The sequence below is a fragment of the Salmo trutta genome, chromosome 39, assembly GCF_901001165.1.
Source record: "Salmo trutta chromosome 39, fSalTru1.1, whole genome shotgun sequence".
Classification (NCBI taxonomy): Eukaryota; Metazoa; Chordata; class Actinopteri; order Salmoniformes; family Salmonidae; genus Salmo; species Salmo trutta.
In genome coordinates, this window is record NC_042995.1 from 2,914,403 (window position 1) to 2,939,402 (window position 25,000).

Genomic DNA, 25,000 nt, shown 5'->3' on the forward strand with positions numbered 1-25,000 from the left:
TTACAGCCTCGAGTCTTCTTGGGTATGACGCTACAAGCTTGGCACACCTGTATTTAGGGAGTTTCTCCCCTTCTTCTCTGCAGATCCTCTCAAGCTCTGTCAGGTTGGATGGGGAGCGTCCACAGCTATGTTCAGGTCTCTACAGAGATGTTTGATTGTGTTCAAGTCCGGGCTCTGGCTGGGCCACTCAAGGACATTCAGAGACTTGGTCCCGAAGCCACTCCTGCGTTGTCTTGGCTGTGTGCTTAGGGTCGTTGTCCTGTTGGAAGCTGAACCTTCGCCCCAGTCTGAGGTCCTGAGCGCTTTGGAGCAGGTTTTTATCAAGGACCTCTCTAATACTTTGTTCCGTTCATCTTTCCCTCGATCCTGACTAGTCTCCCAGTCCCTGACACTGAAAAATATCCCCACTGCTTGATGCTGCCACCACCATGCTTCACTGTAGGGATGATATTGGCCAAGTGATGAGTGGTGCCTGGTTTCATCCAGATGTGACACTTGGCATTCAGGCCAAATCTTGGTTTTATCAGACCAGAGAATCTGTTTCTCATGGTCTGAGAGTCAGGTGGGCTGTCAGGTGCATTTTACTGAGTAGTTGCTTCCATCTGGCCACTCTACCATAAAGGCCTGGTTGGTGGAGTGTTGCAGAGATGGTTGTCCTTCTGTAAGGTTCTCCCATCTCAACAGAGGAACTCTGGAGCTCTGTCAGAGTGACCATCGGGTTCTTGGTCACCTCCGTGACCAGGCTTTATATCCCAGGCCTATTCTTGATAACTTCAGCAAAACAGAATGATTAACAGTGTCAAACGCCTTTGACAGGTCAATAAAGAAGGACGCACAGATCTTTTTAGCATCCCAGGCATTGACAAGATCATTAACAACTAGTGTGGCTGCTGTAGTAGTATTATGCCCAGGTCTAAACCCGGATTGGTTTATATTAAGAATACAATTATCAGATAAACAGGAACAAAGTTGTGCATTAACCAAGGATTCAAGAATCTCAGCTAAACAAGGTAGTCTTGAAATGGGGCGATAGTTGTCAAGATCCTTTGTATCCCCACCCTTATGGAGTGGCAGAACAGATTTCCATGCTTTTGGAATACTTCCTGATAACAATGTTAAATAACAAATGTGGGCTACTGATCCAGCAATAAGGGGAGATGCACACTTAAGCAGACCAGGATCCAAATGATCAGCCCCTGTGGATTTTTTATTGTCTAATGTTAGTGAATCATCCAGGACTTCTTTATCAGTGAATTTCTGAAAAGAAAACTCCTGCCCAGCATTTTCAGTATCATACAATAGTTTTTCACCATCAACATCCAAACTACCCTTTTAAAGAGCTGGCTTTGAAATACATTCAAATATATAGCCCGCTGATATACAATGGTGATTAAATACATTAATGATATCAATTTTGTCAGTAATAGAGCCAGAATCTAAATTCATTTCATGGGTTAGAGAACAGGAGACACAACCCTTCAGTGATTTAACAGCTTTCCAAAATGTAGCTGGGTTCCCTGTACATTCAGATAGTGTATCAACATAATCATCTGATTTAGCTTTTTAACTTGTTTTACACACAGATTTCTCAATCGCCTGAAAGACTGCCAGTCTGGGCCCCGAGTCTGTGAATCTAGCTTCGGCCCAGGCAGCATCTCTGTTGTGTATGACTTCAGATAGCTTTGGACTGAACCAAGGGCAAGACCTGTTTTTAATTCTCAGTTCTTTAAAGGGAGCATGTTTATCTGCAGTACAATTGAAAACATTTGAGAAGTGGTTCAGAGCCAACTCTGGGTCAGGTATAGATGCAATACAATCAAAGTCACCAAAATAAAGATCTCCAAAAAAGGCCTGTTCATTGAAATGTTTAAAATCCCTCTTGTTGATAGAACGAGGTTTGGATCTTGGCATCCGTATATCCCTGACACATACAATGGGACAGTGGTCACTAATATCCAAAGCAAACACTCCACTCCCAGCATATTTCTCTGGAATATTTGGAAATATGAGGACAATCAAAGTCAAGTTTGGACGTGTAGGCTTTGTAATCAGCTGGGTCAAATTTAGATTAGTACAAAAATCCTTTAAACAGTCAGCATCCTGCGTTCCCCATGCAAGATTAAAATCTCCAGAAATTAACACCTCTGGGGTAGTAAAAATGGCAAATAAATCAGTGAGTTCATTTAGTACATATTTCTTGGCGGAGGCGGGATGATAGATTCCTATAACTTATTTTTGAGTTTGAACCCAACTAAAGACTTAAAGCCAACAAATCAAATTGTTTAGGACGGGAGGTAGCCTTTAACAGAGACACAGAAATACGATTATTTGTGTAAATAGCAACACCACCCCCTTTGCCTTTCCTATCAGCACTAAACACATTGTAACCAACCATAGCAACCTCAGAGTCCAGGGTTTTATCAGTTAACCAGGTTTCAGATAAAATAAAAATATCAGGGTCTGCCTGCGAGGCCAAGATCTTAACATGATCCATTTTAGGATCAAACTACGAATGTTAATGTCAGGTGTGTGTGTACTGGTAGTGGAGTCAGGTGTGTGTGTACTGGTAGTGGAGTCAGGTGTGTGTGTACTGGTAGTGGAGTCAGGTGTGTGTGTACTGGTAGTGGGGTCAGGTGTGTGTGTACTGGTAGTGGAGTCAGGTGTGTGTGTACTGGTAGTGGAGTCAGGTGTGTGTGTACTGGGAGTGGAGTCAGGTGTGTGTGTACTGGGAGTGGAGTCAGGTGTGTGTGTACTGGTAGTGGAGTCAGGTGTGTGTGTACTGGTAGTGGAGTCAGGTGTGTGTGTACTGGGAGTGGAGTCAGGTGTGTGTGTACTGGTAGTGGAGTCAGGTGTGTGTGTACTGGTAGTGGAGTCAGGTGTGTGTGTACTGGGAGTGGAGTCAGGTGTGTGTGTACTGGTAGTGGAGTCAGGTGTGTGTGTACTGGTAGTGGAGTCAGGTGTGTGTGTACTGGTAGTGGAGTCAGGTGTGTGTGTACTGGTAGTGGAGTCAGGTGTGTGTGTACTGGTAGTGGGGTCAGGTGTGTGTGTACTGTAGTGGAGTCAGGTGTGTGTGTACTGGTAGTGGAGTCAGGTGTGTGTGTACTGGGAGTGGAGTCAGGTGTGTGTGTACTGGGAGTGGAGTCAGGTGTGTGTGTACTGGTAGTGGAGTCAGGTGTGTGTGTACTGGTAGTGGAGTCAGGTGTGTGTGTACTGGGAGTGGAGTCAGGTGTGTATGTACTGGTAGTGGAGTCAGGTGTGTGTGTACTGGTAGTGGAGTCAGGTGTGTGTGTACTGGGAGTGGAGTCAGGTGTGTGTGTACTGGTAGTGGAGTCAGGTGTGTGTGTACTGGTAGTGGAGTCAGGTGTGTGTGTACTGGTAGTGGAGTCAGGTGTGTGTGTACTGGGAGTGGAGTCAGGTGTGTGTGTACTGGTAGTGGAGTCAGGTGTGTGTGTACTGGTAGTGGAGTCAGGTGTGTGTGTACTGGTAGTGGAGTCAGGTGTGTGTGTACTGGTAGTGGAGTCAGGTGTGTGTGTACTGGGAGTGGAGTCAGGTGTGTGTGTACTGGTAGTGGAGTCAGGTGTGTGTGTACTGGTAGTGGAGTCAGGTGTGTGTGTGTACTGGTAGTGGAGTCAGGTGTGTGTGTACTGGTAGTGGAGTCAAATCAAATCAAATCAAATTTATTTATATAGCCCTTCGTACATCAGCTGAAATCTCAAAGTGCTGTACAGAAACCCAGCCTAAAACCCCAAACAGCAAGCAATGCATGTGAAAGAAGCACGGTGGCTGGGAAAAACTCCCTAGGAAAAACTCCTGAGAAAGGCCAAAAACCTAGGAAGAAACCTAGAGAGGAACCAGGCTATGAGGGGTGGCCAGTCCTCTTCTGGCTGTGCCGGGTGGATATTATAACAGAACATGGTCAAGATGTTAAAATGTTCGTAAATGACCAGCATGGTCAAATAATAATAATCATAGTAATTGTCGAGGGTGCAACAAGCACGTCCGGTGAACAGGTCAGGGTTCCGTAGCCGCAGGCAGAACAGTTGAAACTGGAGCAGCAGCATGGCCAGGTGGACTGGGGACAGCAAGGAGTCATCATGCCAGGTAGTCCTAGGGCTCAGGTCCTCCGAGAGAAAGAGAGAAAGAAAGAAAGAAAGAAAGAGAGAATTAGAGAGAGCATATTTACATTCACACAGGACACTGGATAAGACAAGAGAATACTCCAGATGTAACAGACTGACCCTAGCCCCCCGACACATAAACTACTGCAGCATAAATACTGGAGGCTGAGACAGGAGGGATCAGAAGACACTGTGGCCCCATCCGATGATACCCCCGGACAGGGCCAAACAGGCAGGATATAACCCCACCCACTTTGCCAAAGCACAGCCCCCACACCACTAGAGGGATATCTACAACCACCAACTTACCGTCCGAAGACAAGGCCGAGTATAGCCCACAAAGATGTCCGCCACGGCACAACCCAAGGGGGGGGCGCCAACCCAGACAGGAAGACCACGTCAGTGGCTCAACCTACTCAAGTGACGCACCCCTCCCATGGACGGCATGGAAGAACACCAGTAAGTCAGTGACTCAGCCCCTGTAAAAGGGTTAGAGGCAGAGAATCCCAGTGGGAAGAGGGGAACCGACAAGGCAGAGACAGCAAGGGCGGTTCGTTGCTCCAGCCTTTCCGTTCACCTTCACACTCCTGGGCCAGACTATACTTAATCATAGGACCTACTGAAGAGATAAGTCTTCAGTAAAGACTTAAAGGTTGAGACTGAGTCTGCGTCTCTCACATGGGTAGGCAGACCATTCCATAAAAATGGAGCTCTATAGGAGAAAGCCCTACCTCCAGCCGTTTGCTTAGAAATTCTAGGGACAATTAGGAGGCCTGCGTCTTGTGACCGTAGCGTACGTGTAGGTATGTACGGCAGGACCAAATCGGAAAGATAGGTAGGAGCAAGCCCATGTAATGCTTTGTAGGTTAGCAGTAAAACCTTGAAATCAGCCCTTGCCTTAACAGGAAGCCAGTGTAGGGAAGCTAGCACTGGAGTAATATGATCAAATTTTTTGGTTCTAGTCAGGATTCTAGCAGCCGTATTTAGCACTAACTGAAGTTTGTTTAGTGCTTTATCCGGGTAGCCGGAAAGTAGAGCATTGCAGTAGTCGAGCCTAGAAGTAACAAAAGCATGGATTAATTTTTCTGCGTCATTTTTGGACAGAAAGTTTCTGATTTTTGCAATGTTACGTAGATGGAAAAAAGCTGTCCTTGAAGCAGTCTTGATATGTTCTTCAAAAGAGAGATCAGGGTCCAGAGTAACGCCGAGGTCCTTCACAGTTTTATTTGAGACGACTGTACAACCATCCAGATTAATTGTCAGATTCAACAGAAGATCTCTTTGTTTCTTGTGACCTAGGACAAGCATCTCTGTTTTGTCCGAGTTTAAAAGTAGAACATTTGCAGCCATCCACTTCCTTATGTCTGAAACACAGGCTTCTAGCGAGGGCAATTTTGGGGCTTCACCATGTTTCATTGAAATGTACAGCTGTGTGTCGTCCGCATAGCAGTGAAATTTAACATTATGTTTTCGAATGACATCCCCAAGAGGTAAAATATATAGTGAAAACAATAGTGGTCCTAGAACGGAACCTTGAGGAACACCGAAATTTACAATTGATTTGTCAGAGGACGAACCATTCACAGAGACAAACTGATATCTTTCCGACAGATAAGATCTAAACCAGGCCAGAACTTGTCCATGTAGACCAATTTGGGTTTCCAATCTCTCCAAAAGAATGTGGTGATCGATGGTATCAAAAGCGGCACTAAGATCTAGGAGCACGAGGACAGATGCAGAGCCTCGGTCTGACGTCATTAAAAGGTCATTTACCACCTTCACAAGTGCAGTCTCAGTGCTATGATGGGGTCTAAAACCAGACTGAAGCGTTTCGTATACATTGTTTGTCTTCAGGAAGGCAGTGAGTTGCTGCGCAACAGCTTTTTCTAAAATTTTTGAGAGGAATGGAAGATTCGATATAGGCCGATAGTTTTTTATAATTTCTGGGTCAAGATTCGGCTTTTTCAAGAGAGGCTTTATTACTGCCACTTTTAGTGAGCTTGGTACACATCCGGTGGATAGAGAGCCGTTTATTATGTTCAACATAGGAGGGCCAAGCACAGGAAGCAGCTCTTTCAGTAGTTTAGTTGGAATAGGGTCCAGTATGCAGCTTGAGGGTTTGGAGGCCATGATTATTTTCATCATTGTGTCAAGAGATATAGTACTAAAACACTTTAGTATCTCCCTTGAGCCAAGGTCCTGGCAGAGTTGTGCAGACTCTGGACAATGAAGCCCTGGAGGAATACCCAGATTTAAAGATGAGTCCGTAATTTGCTTTCTAATGATCATTATCTTTTCCTCAAAAAAGTTCATAAATTTATTACTGCTGAAGTGAAAGCCATCCTCCATTTGCGAATGCTGCTTTTTAGTTAGCTTTGCGACAGTGTCAAAAAGAAATTTCGGATTGTTCTTATTTTCCTCAATTAAGTTGGAAAAATAGGATGATCGTGCAGCAGTGAGGGCTCTTCGATACTGCACGGTACTGTCTTTCCAAGCTAGTCAGAAGACTTCCAGTTTAGCGTGGCGCCATTTCCGTTCCAATTTTCTGGAAGCTTGCTTCAGAGCTCGTGTATTTTCTGTATACCAGGGAGCTAGTTTCTTATGACAGATGTTTTTAATTTTTAGGGGTGCAACTGCATCTAGGGTATTGCGCAAGGTTGAATTGAGTTCCTCGGTTAGGTGGTTAACTGATTCTTGTCCTCTGACGTCCTTGGGTAGGCAGAGGGAGTCTGGAAGGGCATCAAGGAATCTTTGGGTTGTCTGAGAATTTATAGCACGACTTTTAATCTTCCTTGGTTGGGGTCTGAGCAGATTATTTGTTGCAATTGTAAACGCAATAAAATGGTGGTCCGATAATCCAGGATTATGAGGAAAAACATTAAGATCCACAACATTTATTCCATGGGACAAAACTAGGTCCAGAGTATGACTGTGGCAGTGAGTAGGTCCAGAGACATGTTGGACAAAACCCACTGAGTCGATGATGGCTCCGAAAGCCTTTTGGAGTGGGTCTGTGGACTTTTCCATGTGAATGTTAAAGTCACCAAAAATTAGAATATTATCTGCTATGACTACAAGATCCGATAGGAATTCAGGGAACTCAGTAAGGAACACTGCATATGGCCCAGGAGGCCTGTAAACAGTAGCTACAAAAAGTGATTGAGTAGGCTGCATAGATTTCATGACTAGAAGCTCAAAAGACGAAAACGTCATTGTTTTTTTTTTTGTAAATTGAAATTTGCTATCGTAAATGTTAGCAACACCTCCGCCTTTGCCGGATGCACGGGGGGTTTGGTCACTAGTGTAACCAGGGGGTGAGGCCTCATTTAACACAGTAAATTCATCAGGCTTAAGCCATGTTTCAGTCAGGCCAATCACATCAAGATTATGATCAGTGATTAGTTCATTGACTATAACTGCCTTGGAAGTGAGGGATCTAACATTAAGTAACCCAATTTTAAGATGTGAAGTATCACAATCTCTTTCAATAATGGCAGGAATGGAGGAGGTCTTTATACTAGTAAGATTACTGAAGCGAACACCGCCATTTTTAATTTTGCCCAACCAAGATCGAGGCACAGACACGGTCTCAATGGGGAAAGCTGAGCTGACTACGCTAACTGTGCTAGTGGCAGACTCCACTAAGCTGGCAGGCTGGCTAACAGCCTGTTGCCTGGCCTGCACCCTATTTCATTGTGGAGCTAGAGGAGTTAGAGCCCTGTCTATGTTCGTAGATAAGATGAGAGCACCCCTCCAGCTAGGATGGAGTCCGTCACTCCTCAGCAGGCCAGGCTTGGTCCTGTTTGTGGGTGAATCCCAGAAAGAGGGCCAGTTATCTACAAATTCTATCTTTTGGGAGGGGCAGAAAACAGTTTTCATCCAGCGATTGAGTTGTGAGACTCTGCTGTAGAGCTCATCACTCCCCCTAACTGGGAGGGGGCCAGAGACAATTACTCGATGCCGACACATCTTTCTAGCTGATTTACACGCTGAAGCTATATTGCGCTTGGTGACCTCTGACTGTTTCATCCTAACATCGTTGGTGCCGACGTGGATAACAATATCTCTATACTCTCTACACTCGCCAGTTTTAGCTTTAGCCAGCACCGTCTTTAGATTAGCCTTAACGTCGGTAGCCCTGCCCCCTGGTAAACAGTGTATGATCGCTGGATGATTAGTTTTAAGTCTAATACTGCGGGTAATGGAGTCGCCAATGACTAGGGTTTTCAATTTGTCAGAGCTAATGGTGGGAGCCGTCGGCGTCTCAGACCCCACAACGGGAGGAGCAGAGACCAGAGAAGTCTCGGCCTCCGACTCCGACTCGCTTAACGGGGAGAACCGGTTGAAAGTTTCTGTCGGCTGAATAAGCGACACCGGTTGAGCATTCCTACAGCGTTTCCCTCCAGAAGCCATGAGAAAGATGTCCGGCTGCGGGGACCGTGCGAGGGGGTTTATACTAACGTTACTATCTGTACTTGCTGGTGGCACAGACGCTGTTTCATCCTTTCCTACACTGAAATGACCCTTGCCTAACGATTGCGTCTGAAGCTGGGCTTGCAGCACAGCTATCCTTGCCGTAAGGCGATCGTTCTCCTGTATATTATGAGTACAACGACTGCAATTAGAAGGCATCATGTTAATGTTACTTAGCTTCGGCTGTTTGAAGTCCTGACGAACCATGTCCAGATAAAACCTCCGGGGTAGGAGAGTTGAATGAAAAAAAAGTTGAGTGAGGGAAAAAGTAAAAATATACGGTAATGAAAAAGTAAAAACCGTCAGGTAGCAAAGTAAAAACGGCAACAAAAACGCACAACAGCGTAAACAAGTCTGCAAGTTGTGACCGGAAACAGGTGTGTGTGTACTGGTAGTGGAGTCAGCTGTGTGTGTACTGGTAGTGGAGTCAGGTGTGTGTGTACTGGTAGTGGAGTCAGGTGTGTGTGTACTGGTAGTGGGGTCAGGTGTGTGTGTACTGGTAGTGGAGTCAGGTGTGTGTGTACTGGTAGTGGAGTCAGGTGTGTGTGTACTGGTAGTGGAGTCAGGTGTGTGTGTACTGGTAGTGGAGTCAGGTGTGTGTGTACTGGGAGTGGGGTCAGGTGTGTGTGTACTGGTAGTGGGGTCAGGTGTGTGTGTACTGGGAGTGGAGTCAGGTGTGTGTGTACTGGTAGTGGAGTCAGGTGTGTGTGTACTGGGAGTGGAGTCAGCTGTGTGTGTACTGGTAGTGGGGTCAGGTGTGTGTGTACTGGTAGTGGAGTCAGGTGTGTGTGTACTGGTAGTGGAGTCAGGTGTGTGTGTACTGGTAGTGGAGTCAGGTGTGTGTGTACTGGTAGTGGAGTCAGGTGTGTGTGTACTGGTAGTGGAGTCAGGGTGTGTGTACTGGTAGTGGAGTCAGGTGTGTGTACTGGTAGTGGAGTCAGGTGTGTGTGTACTGGTAGTGGAGTCAGGTGTGTGTGTACTGGTAGTGGAGTCAGGTGTGTGTGTACTGGTAGTGGAGTCAGGTGTGTGTGTACTGGTAGTGGAGTCAGGTGTGTGTGTGTACTGGTAGTGGAGTCAGGTGTGTGTGTACTGGTAGTGGAGTCAGGTGTGTGTGTACTGGTAGTGGAGTCAGGTGTGTGTGTACTGGTAGTGGAGTCAGGTGTGTGTGTACTGGTAGTGGAGTCAGGTGTGTGTGTACTGGTAGTGGAGTCAGGTGTGTGTGTACTGGTAGTGGAGTCAGGTGTGTGTGTACTGGTAGTGGAGTCAGGTGTGTGTACTGGTAGTGGAGTCAGGTGTGTGTGTACTGGGAGCGGGGTCAGGTGTGTGTGTACTGGTAGCGGAGTCAGGTGTGTGTGTACTGGGAGTGGAGTCAGGTGTGTGTGTACTGGGAGCGGAGTCAGGTGTGTGTGTACTGGTAGCGGAGTCAGGTGTGTGTGTACTGGTAGTGGAGTCAGGTGTGTGTGTACTGGTAGTGGAGTCAGGTGTGTGTGTTCTGGTAGTGGAGTCAGGTGTGTGTGTACTGGGAGTGGAGTCAGGTGTGTGTGTACTGGGAGTGGAGTCAGGTGTGTGTGTACTGGAGTGGAGTCAGGTGTGTGTGTACTGGGAGTGGAGTCAGGTGTGTGTGTACTGGGAGTGGAGTCAAGTGTGTGTGTACTGGTAGTGGAGTCAGGTGTGTGTGTACTGGTAGTGGAGTCAGGTGTGTGTGTACTGATAGTGGAGTCAGGTGTGTGTGTACTGGTAGTGGAGTCAGGTGTGTGTGTACTGGGAGTGGAGTCAGGTGTGTGTGTACTGGGAGTGGAGTCAGGTGTGTGTGTACTGGGAGTGGAGTCAGGTGTGTGTGTACTGGGAGTGGAGTCAGGTGTGTGTGTACTGGTAGTGGAGTCAGGTGTGTGTGTACTGGTAGTGGAGTCAGGTGTGTGTGTACTGGGAGCGGGGTCAGGTGTGTGTGTACTGGTAGCGGAGTCAGGTGTGTGTGTACTGGGAGTGGAGTCAGGTGTGTGTACTGGAGTGGAGTCAGGTGTGTGTGTACTGGTAGTGGAGTCAGGTGTGTGTGTACTGGTAGTGGAGTCAGGTGTGTGTGTACTGGTAGTGGAGTCAGGTGTGTGTGTACTGGTAGTGGAGTCAGGTGTGTGTGTACTGGTAGTGGAGTCAGGTGTGTGTGTACTGGGAGTGGGAGTCAGGTGTGTGTGTACTGGGAGTGGAGTCAGGTGTGTGTGTACTGGTAGTGGAGTCAGGTGTGTGTGTACTGGTAGTGGAGTCAGGTGTGTGTGTACTGGTAGTGGAGTCAGGTGTGTGTGTACTGGTAGTGGAGTCAGGTGTGTGTGTACTGGTAGTGGAGTCAGGTGTGTGTGTACTGGTAGTGGAGTCAGGTGTGTGTGTACTGGTAGTGGAGTCAGGTGTGTGTGTACTGGTAGTGGAGTCAGGTGTGTGTGTACTGGGTAGTGGAGTCAGGTGTGTGTGTACTGGGAGTGGAGTCAGGTGTGTGTGTACTGGTAGTGGAGTCAGGTGTGTGTGTACTGGTAGTGGAGTCAGGTGTGTGTGTACTGGTAGTGGAGTCAGGTGTGTGTGTACTGTAGTGGAGTCAGGTGTGTGTGTACTGGTAGTGGAGTCAGGTGTGTGTGTACTGGTAGTGGAGTCAGGTGTGTGTGTACTGGTAGTGGAGTCAGGTGTGTGTGTACTGGGAGTGGAGTCAGGTACAGGAGAGCAGAGAGTTGTGAACAGGCGCACACTTTATTTAGGCAGGAGAAACCAACAGATGGTTGGCCACTGTGTCAAAACCTCCAGCCCAGAGGCAAATGTGCAAAACGCGCAAAACAGTCACAATAATTTATGTTTAACAATAAACATCTTCGCGAACAACACGGTATAAGCAAACCAGTCTGGCGCGTCAACAATAAACACATAACACAAACAATCACACACAAAGACATGAGGGGGAACAGAGGAATAAATACATGTAGTGTGATTGGGGAATGAAAACCAGGTGTGCAGGGAACAAGACAAAACAAATGGATAAATGAAAAATGGAGCGGCGATGGCTAGAAAGCCGGTGACGTCGACCGCTGAACGCCGCCTGAACAAGGAGAGGAGCCGACTTCGGTAGAAGTCGTGACAGCACTCCCCCCTTGACGCGCGGCTCCAGGAGACTCAAAGATTGAATTATACCTATTAGGAAAATAAAACAAAGTAGGAATAGCAATAACATTTCTCTGGTTAACACCATTAGGCATGTCACCACTTTCAGATACAACATGTGAAACTCTCACAGTGACCAAAGAGGAGATGGTGAAAACTGACTTAGATGTAATGCTATTATTGTCCTCACATCAATTTAGTTCACCAAGAACCTTTCCAATGTTTGATGACAACAGCCAGGAGGGCATGACTTCTGATAAGTCCAATACCCTAGAACCCACCGTAACCACAGTGAAGCAGAACCCGCCTTAAACCCTGGCGATGCCATCACAATGTTGGCCGATACGGAAGGAACCTCCCACGCTCCATGAGAAGATGGTCCCGGGACAACAGGCTCCAGAGCAGCGAAGCTATTCCATGTCGGCAGCCCATTCAGGAATCCCGTCACCGCAGAGGACTCAGAAAGTGGAGGACGCCGCCTTCGACTTCCGCGATGAACGGCGATGTGTCTCCCTTCTTTGGGACCTTCAATGCTGCAGAAATGTTTGGTACCCTTCCCCAGATCTGTGCCTCGACACAATCCTGTCTCGGAGCTCTATAGACATTTCCTTGCTCTGACATGCACTGTCAACTGTGGGACCTTATATCGATAGGTGTGTGCCGTTCCAAATTATGTCCAATCAATTGAATTTACCACTTTTGGACTACAATCAGGTTGTAGAAACATGATCAATGGAAACAGGATGCACCTGAGCTCAATTTCAAATCTCATAGCAAAGGGTCTGAATACTTATGTAAATTAGGTATTTCTGTTTTTTATTTTTAATACATTTGCTAAAATTTCAAAACCCTGTTTTTGCTTTGTCATTATGGGGTATTGTGTGTAGATTGATGAGGAAATAGAATAAGGCTGTAACGTAAGAAAATGTGGAAAAAGTGAAGGGGTCTGAACACTTTCCAAATGCACTGTCTAGTGTAGGTCTTCCCAAGAATGCACTGTCTAGTGTAGGTCTTCCCAAGAATGCACTGTCTAGTGTAGGTCTTCCCAAGAATGCACTGTCTAGTGTAGGTCTTCCCAAGAATGCACTGTCTAGTGTAGGTCTTCTCAAGAATACACTGTCTAGTGTAGGTCTTCCCAAGAATGCACTGTCTAGTGTAGGTCTTCCCAAGAATGCACTGTCTAGTGTAGGTCTTCTCATGAATGCACTGTCTAGTGTAGGTCTTCCCAAGAATGCACTGTCTAGTGTAGGTCTTCCCAAGAATGCACTGTCTAGTGTAGGTCTTCCCAAGAATGCACTGTCTAGTGTAGGTCTTCCCAAGAATGCACTGTCTAGTGTAGGTCTTCCCAAGAATGCACTGTCTAGTGTAGGTCTTCCCAAGAATGCACTGTCTAGTGTAGGTCTTCCCAAGAATGCACTGTCTAGTGTAGGTCTTCTCATGAATGCACTGTCTAGTGTAGGTCTTCCCAAGAATGCACTGTCTAGTGTAGGTCTTCCCAAGAATGCACTGTCTAGTGTAGGTCTTCCCAAGAATGCACTGTCTAGTGTAGGTCTTCCCAAGAATGCACTGTCTAGTGTAGGTCTTCCCAAGAATGCACTGTCTAGTGTAGGTCTTCCCAAGAATGCACTGTCTAGTGTAGGTCTTCCCAAGAATGTACTGTCTAGTGTAGGTCTTCTCATGAATGCACTGTCTAGTGTAGGTCTTCCCAAGAATGCACTGTCTAGTGTAGGTCTTCCCAAGAATGCACTGTCTAGTGTAGGTCTTCTCAAGAATACACTGTCTAGTGTAGGTCTTCTCAAGAATACACCGTCTAGTGTAGGTCTTCTCAAGAATGCACTGTCTAGTGTAGGTCTTCTCAAGAATGCACTGTATAGTGTAGGTCTTCTCAAGAATACACTGTATAGTGTAGGTCTTCTCAAGAATGCACCGTCTAGTGTAGGTCTTCTCAAGAATACACTGTCTAGTGTAGGTCTTCTCAAGAATGCACTGTCTAGTGTAGGTCTTCTCATGAATGCACTGTCTAGTGTAGGTCTTCCCAAGAATGCACTGTCTAGTGTAGGTCTTCCCAAGAATGCACTGTCTAGTGTAGGTCTTCTCATGAATGCACTGTCTAGTGTAGGTCTTCCCAAGAATACACTGTCTAGTGTAGGTCTTCCCAAGAATGCACTGTCTAGTGTAGGTCTTCTCAAGAATACACCGTCTAGTGTAGGTCTTCTCAAGAATACACTGTCTAGTGTAGGTCTTCTCAAGAATGCACTGTCTAGTGTAGGTCTTCTCAAGAATACACTGTCTAGTGTAGGTCTTCTCAAGAATGCACTGTCTAGTGTAGGTCTTCTCAAGAATGCACCGTCTAGTGTAGGTCTTCTCAAGAATACACCGTCTAGTGTAGGTCTTCTCAAGAATACACTGTCTAGTGTAGGTCTTCTCAAGAATGCACTGTCTAGTGTAGGTCTTCTCAAGAATGCACTGTATAGTGTAGGTCTTCTCAAGAATACACTGTATAGTGTAGGTCTTCTCAAGAATGCACCGTCTAGTGTAGGTCTTCTCAAGAATACACTGTCTAGTGTAGGTCTTCTCAAGAATGCACTGTCTAGTGTAGGTCTTCTCAAGAATACACTGTATAGTGTAGGTCTTCTCAAGAATGCACTGTCTAGTGTAGGTCTTCCCAAGAATGCACTGTCTAGTGTAGGTCTTCCCAAGAATGCACTGTCTAGTGTAGGTCTTCTCATGAATGCACTGTCTAGTGTAGGTCTTCCCAAGAATACACTGTCTAGTGTAGGTCTTCCCAAGAATGCACTGTCTAGTGTAGGTCTTCTCAAGAATACACCGTCTAGTGTAGGTCTTCTCAAGAATACACTGTCTAGTGTAGGTCTTCTCAAGAATGCACTGTCTAGTGTAGGTCTTCTCAAGAATACACTGTCTAGTGTAGGTCTTCTCAAGAATGCACTGTCTAGTGTAGGTCTTCTCAAGAATACACCGTCTAGTGTAGGTCTTCTCAAGAATGCACTGTCTAGTGTAGGTCTTCTCAAGAATACACTGTCTAGTGTAGGTCTTCTCAAGAATGCACTGTATAGTGTAGGTCTTCTCAAGAATGCACTGTCTGGTGTAGGTCTTCTCAATAATTCACTGTATAGTGTAGGTCTTCTCAAGAATGCACTGTCTAGTGTAGGTCTTCTCAAGAATGCACTGTCTGGTGTAGGTCTTCTCAAGAATGCACTGTCTAGTGTAGGTCTTCCCAAGAATGCACTGTCTAGTGTAGGTCTTCTCATGAATGCACTGTCTAGTGTAGGTCTTCCCAAGAATGCACTGTCTAGTGTAGGTCTTCCCAAGAATGCACTGTCTAGTGTAGGTCTTCTCAAGAATACACTGTCTAGTGTAGGTCTTCTCAAGAATACACCGTCTAGTGTAGGTCTTCTCAAGAATGCACTGTCTAGTGTAGGTCTTCTCAAGAATGCACTGTATAGTGTAGGTCTTCTCAAGAATACACTGTATAGTGTAGGTCTTCTCAAGAATGCACCGTCTAGTGTAGGTCTTCTCAAGAATACACTGTCTAGTGTAGGTCTTCTCAAGAATGCACTGTCTAGTGTAGGTCTTCTCATGAATGCACTGTCTAGTGTAGGTCTTCTCAAGAATGCACTGTCTAGTGTAGGTCTTCTCAAGAATGCACTGTCTAGTGTAGGTCTTCTCATGAATGCACTGTCTAGTGTAGGTCTTCCCAAGAATACACTGTCTAGTGTAGGTCTTCCCAAGAATGCACTGTCTAGTGTAGGTCTTCTCAAGAATACACCGTCTAGTGTAGGTCTTCTCAAGAATACACTGTCTAGTGTAGGTCTTCTCAAGAATGCACTGTCTAGTGTAGGTCTTCTCAAGAATACACTGTCTAGTGTAGGTCTTCTCAAGAATGCACTGTCTAGTGTAGGTCTTCTCAAGAATGCACCGTCTAGTGTAGGTCTTCTCAAGAATACACCGTCTAGTGTAGGTCTTCTCAAGAATGCACTGTCTAGTGTAGGTCTTCTCAAGAATGCACTGTATAGTGTAGGTCTTCTCAAGAATGCACTGTATAGTGTAGGTCTTCTCAAGAATGCACTGTATAGTGTAGGTCTTCTCAAGAATGCACTGTCTAGTGTAGGTCTTCTCAAGAATGCACTGTCTAGTGTAGGTCTTCTCAAGAATGCACTGTCTAGTGTAGGTCTTCTCAAGAATACACTGTATAGTTTAGGTCTTCTCAAGAATGCACTGTCTAGTGTAGGTCTTCCCAAGAATGCACTGTCTAGTGTAGGTCTTCCCAAGAATGCACTGTCTAGTGTAGGTCTTCTCATGAATGCACTGTCTAGTGTAGGTCTTCCCAAGAATACACTGTCTAGTGTAGGTCTTCTCATGAATGCACTGTCTAGTGTAGGTCTTCCCAAGAATACACTGTCTAGTGTAGGTCTTCCCAAGAATGCACTGTCTAGTGTAGGTCTTCTCAAGAATACACCGTCTAGTGTAGGTCTTCTCAAGAATACACTGTATAGTGTAGGTCTTCTCAAGAATGCACCGTCTAGTGTAGGTCTTCTCAAGAATACACTGTCTAGTGTAGGTCTTCTCAAGAATGCACTGTCTAGTGTAGGTCTTCTCAAGAATACACTGTATAGTTTAGGTCTTCTCAAGAATGCACTGTCTAGTGTAGGTCTTCCCAAGAATGCACTGTCTAGTGTAGGTCTTCTCAAGAATGCACTGTCTAGTGTAGGTCTTCTCATGAATGCACTGTCTAGTGTAGGTCTTCCCAAGAATACACTGTCTAGTGTAGGTCTTCTCATGAATGCACTGTCTAGTGTAGGTCTTCTCAAGAATACACTGTCTAGTGTAGGTCTTCCCAAGAATGCACTGTCTAGTGTAGGTCTTCTCAAGAATACACCGTCTAGTGTAGGTCTTCTCAAGAATACACTGTCTAGTGTAGGTCTTCTCAAGAATGCACTGTCTAGTGTAGGTCTTCTCAAGAATACACTGTCTAGTGTAGGTCTTCTCAAGAATGCACTGTCTAGTGTAGGTCTTCTCAAGAATACACCGTCTAGTGTAGGTCTTCTCAAGAATGCACTGTCTAGTGTAGGTCTTCTCAAGAATGCACTGTCTAGTGTAGGTCTTCTCAAGAATACACCGTCTAGTGTAGGTCTTCTCAAGAATACACTGTCTAGTGTAGGTCTTCTCAAGAATGCACTGTATAGTGTAGGTCTTCTCAAGAATGCACTGTCTGGTGTAGGTCTTCTCAATAATTCACTGTATAGTGTAGGTCTTCTCAAGAATGCACTGTCTAGTGTAGGTCTTCCCAAGAATACACTGTCTAGTGTAGGTCTTCCCAAGAATGCACTGTCTAGTGTAGGTCTTCTCAAGAATACACCGTCTAGTGTAGGTCTTCTCAAGAATACACTGTCTAGTGTAGGTCTTCTCAAGAATGCACTGTCTAGTGTAGGTCTTCTCAAGAATACACTGTCTAGTGTAGGTCTTCTCAAGAATGCACTGTCTAGTGTAGGTCTTCTCAAGAATACACCGTCTAGTGTAGGTCTTCTCAAGAATGCACTGTCTAGTGTAGGTCTTCTCAAGAATACACTGTCTAGTGTAGGTCTTCTCAAGAATGCACTGTATAGTGTAGGTCTTCTCAAGAATGCACTGTCTGGTGTAGGTCTTCTCAATAATTCACTGTATAGTGTAGGTCTTCTCAAGAATGCACTGTCTAGTGTAGGTCTTCTCAAGAATGCACTGTCTAGTGTAGGTCTTCTCAAGAATGCACTGTCTAGTGTAGGTCTTCTCAAGAATGCACTGTCTAGTGTAGGTCTTCTCATGAATGCACTGTCTAGTGTAGGTCTTCCCAAGAATGCACTGTCTAGTGTAGGTCTTCCCAAGAATGCACTGTCTAGTGTAGGTCTTCTCAAGAATACACTGTCTAGTGTAGGTCTTCTCAAGAATACACCGTCTAGTGTAGGTCTTCTCAAGAATGCACTGTCTAGTGTAGGTCTTCTCAAGAATGCACTGTATAGTGTAGGTCTTCTCAAGAATGCACTGTATAGTGTAGGTCTTCTCAAGAATGCACTGTATAGTGTAGGTCTTCTCAAGAATACACTGTATAGTGTAGGTCTTCTCAAGAATGCACTGTCTAGTGTAGGTCTTCTCATGAATGCACTGTCTAGTGTAGGTCTTCTCAAGAATGCACTGTCTAGTGTGGGTATTCTCAAGAATGCACTGTCTAGTGTAGGTCTTCTCATGAATGCACTGTCTAGTGTAGGTCTTCCCAAGAATACACTGTCTAGTGTAGGTCTTCCCAAGAATGCACTGTCTAGTGTAGGTCTTCTCAAGAATACACCGTCTAGTGTAGGTCTTCTCAAGAATACACTGTCTAGTGTAGGTCTTCTCAAGAATGCACTGTCTAGTGTAGGTCTTCTCAAGAATACACTGTCTAGTGTAGGTCTTCTCAAGAATGCACTGTCTAGTGTAGGTCTTCTCAAGAATGCACCGTCTAGTGTAGGTCTTCTCAAGAATACACCGTCTAGTGTAGGTCTTCTCAAGAATGCACTGTCTAGTGTAGGTCTTCTCAAGAATGCACTGTCTAGTGTAGGTCTTCTCAAGAATGCACTGTATAGTGTAGGTCTTCTCAAGAATGCACTGTATAGTGTAGGTCTTCTCAAGAATGCACCGTCTAGTGTAGGTCTTCTCAAGAATACACTGTCTAGTGTAGGTCTTCTCAAGAATGCACTGTCTAGTGTAGGTCTTCTCAAGAATACACTGTATAGTTTAGGTCTTCTCAAGAATGCACTGTCTAGTGTAGGTCTTCCCAAGAATGCACTGTCTAGTGTAGGTCTTCCCAAGAATGCACTGTCTAGTGTAGGTCTTCTCATGAATGCACTGTCTAGTGTAGGTCTTCCCAAGAATACACTGTCTAGTGTAGGTCTTCTCATGAATGCACTGTCTAGTGTAGGTCTTCCCAAGAATACACTGTCTAGTGTAGGTCTTCCCAAGAATGCACTTTCTAGTGTAGGTCTTCTCAAGAATACACCGTCTAGTGTAGGTCTTCTCAAGAATACACTGTATAGTGTAGGTCTTCTCAAGAATGCACCGTCTAGTGTAGGTCTTCTCAAGAATACACTGTCTAGTGTAGGTCTTCTCAAGAATGCACTGTCTAGTGTAGGTCTTCTCAAGAATACACTGTATAGTTTAGGTCTTCTCAAGAATGCACTGTCTAGTGTAGGTCTTCCCAAGAATGCACTGTCTAGTGTAGGTCTTCCCAAGAATGCACTGTCTAGTGTAGGTCTTCTCATGAATGCACTGTCTAGTGTAGGTCTTCCCAAGAATACACTGTCTAGTGTAGGTCTTCTCATGAATGCACTGTCTAGTGTAGGTCTTCCCAAGAATACACTGTCTAGTGTAGGTCTTCCCAAGAATGCACTGTCTAGTGTAGGTCTTCTCAAGAATACACCGTCTAGTGTAGGTCTTCTCAAGAATACACTGTCTAGTGTAGGTCTTCTCAAGAATGCACTGTCTAGTGTAGGTCTTCTCAAGAATACACTGTCTAGTGTAGGTCTTCTCAAGAATGCACTGTCTAGTGTAGGTCTTCTCAAGAATACACCGTCTAGTGTAGGTCTTCTCAAGAATGCACTGTCTAGTGTAGGTCTTCTCAAGAATGCACTGTCTAGTGTAGGTCTTCTCAAGAATACACCGTCTAGTGTAGGTCTTCTCAAGAATACACTGTCTAGTGTAGGTCTTCTCAAGAATGCACTGTATAGTGTAGGTCTTCTCAAGAATGCACTGTCTGGTGTAGGTCTTCTCAATAATTCACTGTATAGTGTAGGTCTTCTCAAGAATGCACTGTCTAGTGTAGGTCTTCCCAAGAATACACTGTCTAGTGTAGGTCTTCCCAAGAATGCACTGTCTAGTGTAGGTCTTCTCAAGAATACACCGTCTAGTGTAGGTCTTCTCAAGAATACACTGTCTAGTGTAGGTCTTCTCAAGAATGCACTGTCTAGTGTAGGTCTTCTCAAGAATACACTGTCTAGTGTAGGTCTTCTCAAGAATGCACTGTCTAGTGTAGGTCTTCTCAAGAATACACCGTCTAGTGTAGGTCTTCTCAAGAATGCACTGTCTAGTGTAGGTCTTCTCAAGAATACACTGTCTAGTGTAGGTCTTCTCAAGAATACACTGTCTAGTGTAGGTCTTCTCAAGAATGCACTGTCTGGTGTAGGTCTTCTCAATAATTCACTGTATAGTGTAGGTCTTCTCAAGAATGCACTGTCTAGTGTAGGTCTTCTCAAGAATGCACTGTCTAGTGTAGGTCTTCTCAAGAATGCACTGTCTAGTGTAGGTCTTCCCAAGAATGCACTGTCTAGTGTAGGTCTTCTCATGAATGCACTGTCTAGTGTAGGTCTTCCCAAGAATGCACTGTCTAGTGTAGGTCTTCCCAAGAATGCACTGTCTAGTGTAGGTCTTCTCAAGAATACACTGTCTAGTGTAGGTCTTCTCAAGAATACACCGTCTAGTGTAGGTCTTCTCAAGAATGCACTGTCTAGTGTAGGTCTTCTCAAGAATGCACTGTATAGTGTAGGTCTTCTCAAGAATACACTGTATAGTGTAGGTCTTCTCAAGAATGCACCGTCTAGTGTAGGTCTTCTCAAGAATACACTGTCTAGTGTAGGTCTTCTCAAGAATGCACTGTCTAGTGTAGGTCTTCCCAAGAATGCACTGTCTAGTGTAGGTCTTCCCAAGAATGCACTGTCTAGTGTAGGTCTTCTCATGAATGCACTGTCTAGTGTAGGTCTTCCCAAGAATACACTGTCTAGTGTAGGTCTTCCCAAGAATGCACTGTCTAGTGTAGGTCTTCTCAAGAATACACCGTCTAGTGTAGGTCTTCTCAAGAATACACTGTCTAGTGTAGGTCTTCTCAAGAATGCACTGTCTAGTGTAGGTCTTCTCAAGAATACACTGTCTAGTGTAGGTCTTCTCAAGAATGCACTGTCTAGTGTAGGTCTTCTCAAGAATGCACCGTCTAGTGTAGGTCTTCTCAAGAATACACCGTCTAGTGTAGGTCTTCTCAAGAATACACTGTCTAGTGTAGGTCTTCTCAAGAATGCACTGTCTAGTGTAGGTCTTCTCAAGAATGCACTGTATAGTGTAGGTCTTCTCAAGAATGCACTGTATAGTGTAGGTCTTCTCAAGAATGCACCGTCTAGTGTAGGTCTTCTCAAGAATACACTGTCTAGTGTAGGTCTTCTCAAGAATGCACTGTCTAGTGTAGGTCTTCTCAAGAATACACTGTATAGTGTAGGTCTTCTCAAGAATGCACTGTCTAGTGTAGGTCTTCCCAAGAATGCACTGTCTAGTGTAGGTCTTCCCAAGAATGCACTGTCTAGTGTAGGTCTTCTCATGAATGCACTGTCTAGTGTAGGTCTTCCCAAGAATACACTGTCTAGTGTAGGTCTTCTCATGAATGCACTGTCTAGTGTAGGTCTTCCCAAGAATACACTGTCTAGTGTAGGTCTTCCCAAGAATGCACTGTCTAGTGTAGGTCTTCTCAAGAATACACCGTCTAGTGTAGGTCTTCTCAAGAATACACTGTATAGTGTAGGTCTTCTCAAGAATGCACCGTCTAGTGTAGGTCTTCTCAAGAATACACTGTCTAGTGTAGGTCTTCTCAAGAATGCACTGTCTAGTGTAGGTCTTCTCAAGAATACACTGTATAGTTTAGGTCTTCTCAAGAATGCACTGTCTAGTGTAGGTCTTCCCAAGAATGCACTGTCTAGTGTAGGTCTTCCCAAGAATGCACTGTCTAGTGTAGGTCTTCTCATGAATGCACTGTCTAGTGTAGGTCTTCCCAAGAATACACTGTCTAGTGTAGGTCTTCTCATGAATGCACTGTCTAGTGTAGGTCTTCCCAAGAATACACTGTCTAGTGTAGGTCTTCCCAAGAATGCACTGTCTAGTGTAGGTCTTCTCAAGAATACACCGTCTAGTGTAGGTCTTCTCAAGAATACACTGTCTAGTGTAGGTCTTCTCAAGAATGCACTGTCTAGTGTAGGTCTTCTCAAGAATACACTGTCTAGTGTAGGTCTTCTCAAGAATGCACTGTCTAGTGTAGGTCTTCTCAAGAATACACCGTCTAGTGTAGGTCTTCTCAAGAATGCACTGTCTAGTGTAGGTCTTCTCAAGAATACACTGTCTAGTGTAGGTCTTCTCAAGAATGCACTGTATAGTGTAGGTCTTCCCAAGAATGCACTGTCTGGTGTAGGTCTTCTCAATAATTCACTGTATAGTGTAGGTCTTCTCAAGAATGCACTGTCTAGTGTAGGTCTTCTCAAGAATGCACTGTCTAGTGTAGGTCTTCTCAAGAATGCACTGTCTACTGTAGGTCTTCTCAAGAATGCACTGTCTCGTGTAGGTCTTCTCAAGAATGCACTGTCTAGTGTAGGTCTTCTCAAGAATGCACTGTCTAGTGTAGGTCTTCTCAAGAATGCACTATATAGTGTAGGTCTTCTCAAGAATTGGAGGCCTGTCATCTTACTGGACAACAAGATTCTTTGGAAATGTAAACAAGATTCTCTCTCTTCCTCTCTCCCTTCCTCTCACCTACCTCCTACCTTCCCTCTCTCTCCCTTCTCTGCCTCCCTCTTCCATCCCTCTCTTACTTCCTCTCTCCATCCCTCTCTCCCTACCTTCCTATCTCTCCCTCCCTCCATCACTCCCTCCCTCTCTTTCTCCAGAGCCCAGCCCTGTAGGTTCAGAGGTCAGATCAGACTCTGTAGCGTCTCTCCAGTCCCAGACATCCCTGGGCTCCAGTCCTGGCGGTGTGTCCGTCAGTTCCCCCGGCGGAGTGTCTATTGGTTCTCCTGGTGTGAACGTGGGCTCCCCGGGGCCCAAGCGGAGTGGTTCCGGTACCGGGAACACGTTGAAGCGCTGGCTGACCAGCCCAGTGAGGAGACTGAGCCAGGGCAAAGCCGACAGCCAGGGGAAGAAACCTCCAATACGCACCAGGAGACGAGACAACCGGCCCGAGCTAGCCACGCCGCTCACCGCTAACACACACCTGGTACGATACACACTGTAGCAAGTTTACGTACCCACACATGGTATGACACACGCACTTACACAGTCTAATACACACACACACATCACCGCAATCAGCAACATATATATATGATCATACAACCAGCAACATATATATATGATCATACAACCAGCAACATATATATTATCATACAACCAGCAACATATACATATAATCATACAACCAGCAGCATATACATATGATCATACAACCAGCAACATATACATATGATCATACAACCAGCAACATATACATATGATCATACACATGGTATGACACACGCACTTACACAGTCTAATACACACACACACATCACCGCAATCAGCAACATATATATATGATCATACAACCAGCAACATATATATATGATCATACAACCAGCAACATATATATATGATCATACAACCAGCAACATATATATATGATCATACAACCAGCAACATATACATATGATCATACAACCAGCAACATGTATATATGATCATACAACCAGCAACATGTATATATGATCATACAACCAGCAACATATACATATGATCATACAACCAGCAACATATATATATGATCATACAACCAGCAACATATATATATGATCATACAACCAGCAACATATACATATGATCATACAACCAGCAACATATATATATGATCATACAACCAGCAACATATATATATGATCATACAACCATCAACATATACATATGATCATACAACCAGCAACATATATATATGATCATACAACCAGCAACATATACATATGATCATACAACCAGCAACATATATATATGATCATACAACCAGCAACATATACATATGATCATACAACCAGCAACAAATATGTATGATCATACAACCAGCAACATATATATATGATCATACAACCAGCAACATATACATATGATCATACAACCAGCAACATATATATATGATCATACAATCAGCAACATACACTGCTCAAAAAAATAAAGGGAACACTTAAACAACACAATGTAACTCCAAGTCAATCACACTTCTGTGAAATTAAACTGTCCACTTAGGAAGCAACACTGATTGACAATACATTTCACATGCTGTTGTGCAAATAGAATAGACAACAGGTGGAAATTATAGGCAATTAGCAAGACACCCCCAATAAAGGAGTGGTTCTGCAGGTGGTGACCACAAACCACTTCTCAGTTCCTATGCTTCCTGGCTGATGTTTTGGTCACTTTTGAATGCTGGTGGTGCTTTCACTCTAGTGGTAGCATGAGACGGAGTCTACAACCCACACAAGTGGCTCAGGTAGTGCAGCTCATCCAGGATGGCACATCAATGTGAGCTGTGGCAAGAAGGTTTGCTGTGTCTGTCAGCATAGTGTCCAGAGCATGGAGGCGCTACCAGGAGACAGGCCAGTACATCAGGAGATGTGGAGGAGGCCGTAGGAGGGCCAGCAGCAGGACCGCTACCTCCGCCTTTGTGCAAGGAGGAGCAGGAGGAGCACTGCCAGAGCCCTGCAAAATGACCTCCAGCAGGCCACAAATGTGCATGTGTCTGCTCAAATGGTCAGAAACAGACTCCATGAGGGTGGTATGAGGGCCCGACGTCCACAGGTGGGGGTTGTGCTTACAGCCCAACACCGTGCAGGACGTTTGGCATTTGCCAGAGAACACCAAGATTGGCAAATTCAACACTGGCGCCCTGTGCTCACAGATGAAAGCAGGTTCACACTGAGCATTTGACAGACGTGACAGAGTCTGGAGACGCCGTGGAGAACGTTCTGCTGCCTGCAACATCCTCCAGCATGACCGGTTTGGCGGTGGGTCAGTCATGGTGTGGGGTGGCATTTCTTTGGGGGGCCGCACAGCCCTCCATGTGCTCGCCAGAGGTAGCCTGACTGCCATTAGGTACCGAGATGAGATCCTCAGACCCCTTGTGAGACCATATGCTGGTGCGGTTGGCCCTGGGTTCCTCCTAATGCAAGACAATGCTAGACCTCATGTGGCTGGAGTGTGTCAGCAGTTCCTGCAAGAGGAAGGCATTGATGCTATGGACTGGCCCGCCCGTTCCCCAGACCTGAATCCAATTGAGCACATCTGGGACATCATGTCTCGCTCCATCCACCAACGCCACGTTGCACCACAGACTGTCCAGGAGTTGGCGGATGCTTTAGTGCAGGTCTGGGAGGAGATCCCTCAGGAGACCATCCGCCACCTCATCAGGAGCATGCCCA

At 45.3% G+C, this 25,000-nt stretch overlaps 1 protein-coding gene across 1 annotated transcript in view; it reads left to right on the top strand.

The window, feature by feature from the left end:
* LOC115179117 (kalirin-like) overlaps positions 1 to 25,000 on the top strand; it is an 85,278-nt gene that overhangs the window by 52,266 nt on the left and 8,012 nt on the right. The window contains 1 exon segment of the mRNA XM_029740390.1: positions 22,448 to 22,773. Coding sequence (XP_029596250.1) covers positions 22,448 to 22,773 — 326 coding nt within the window.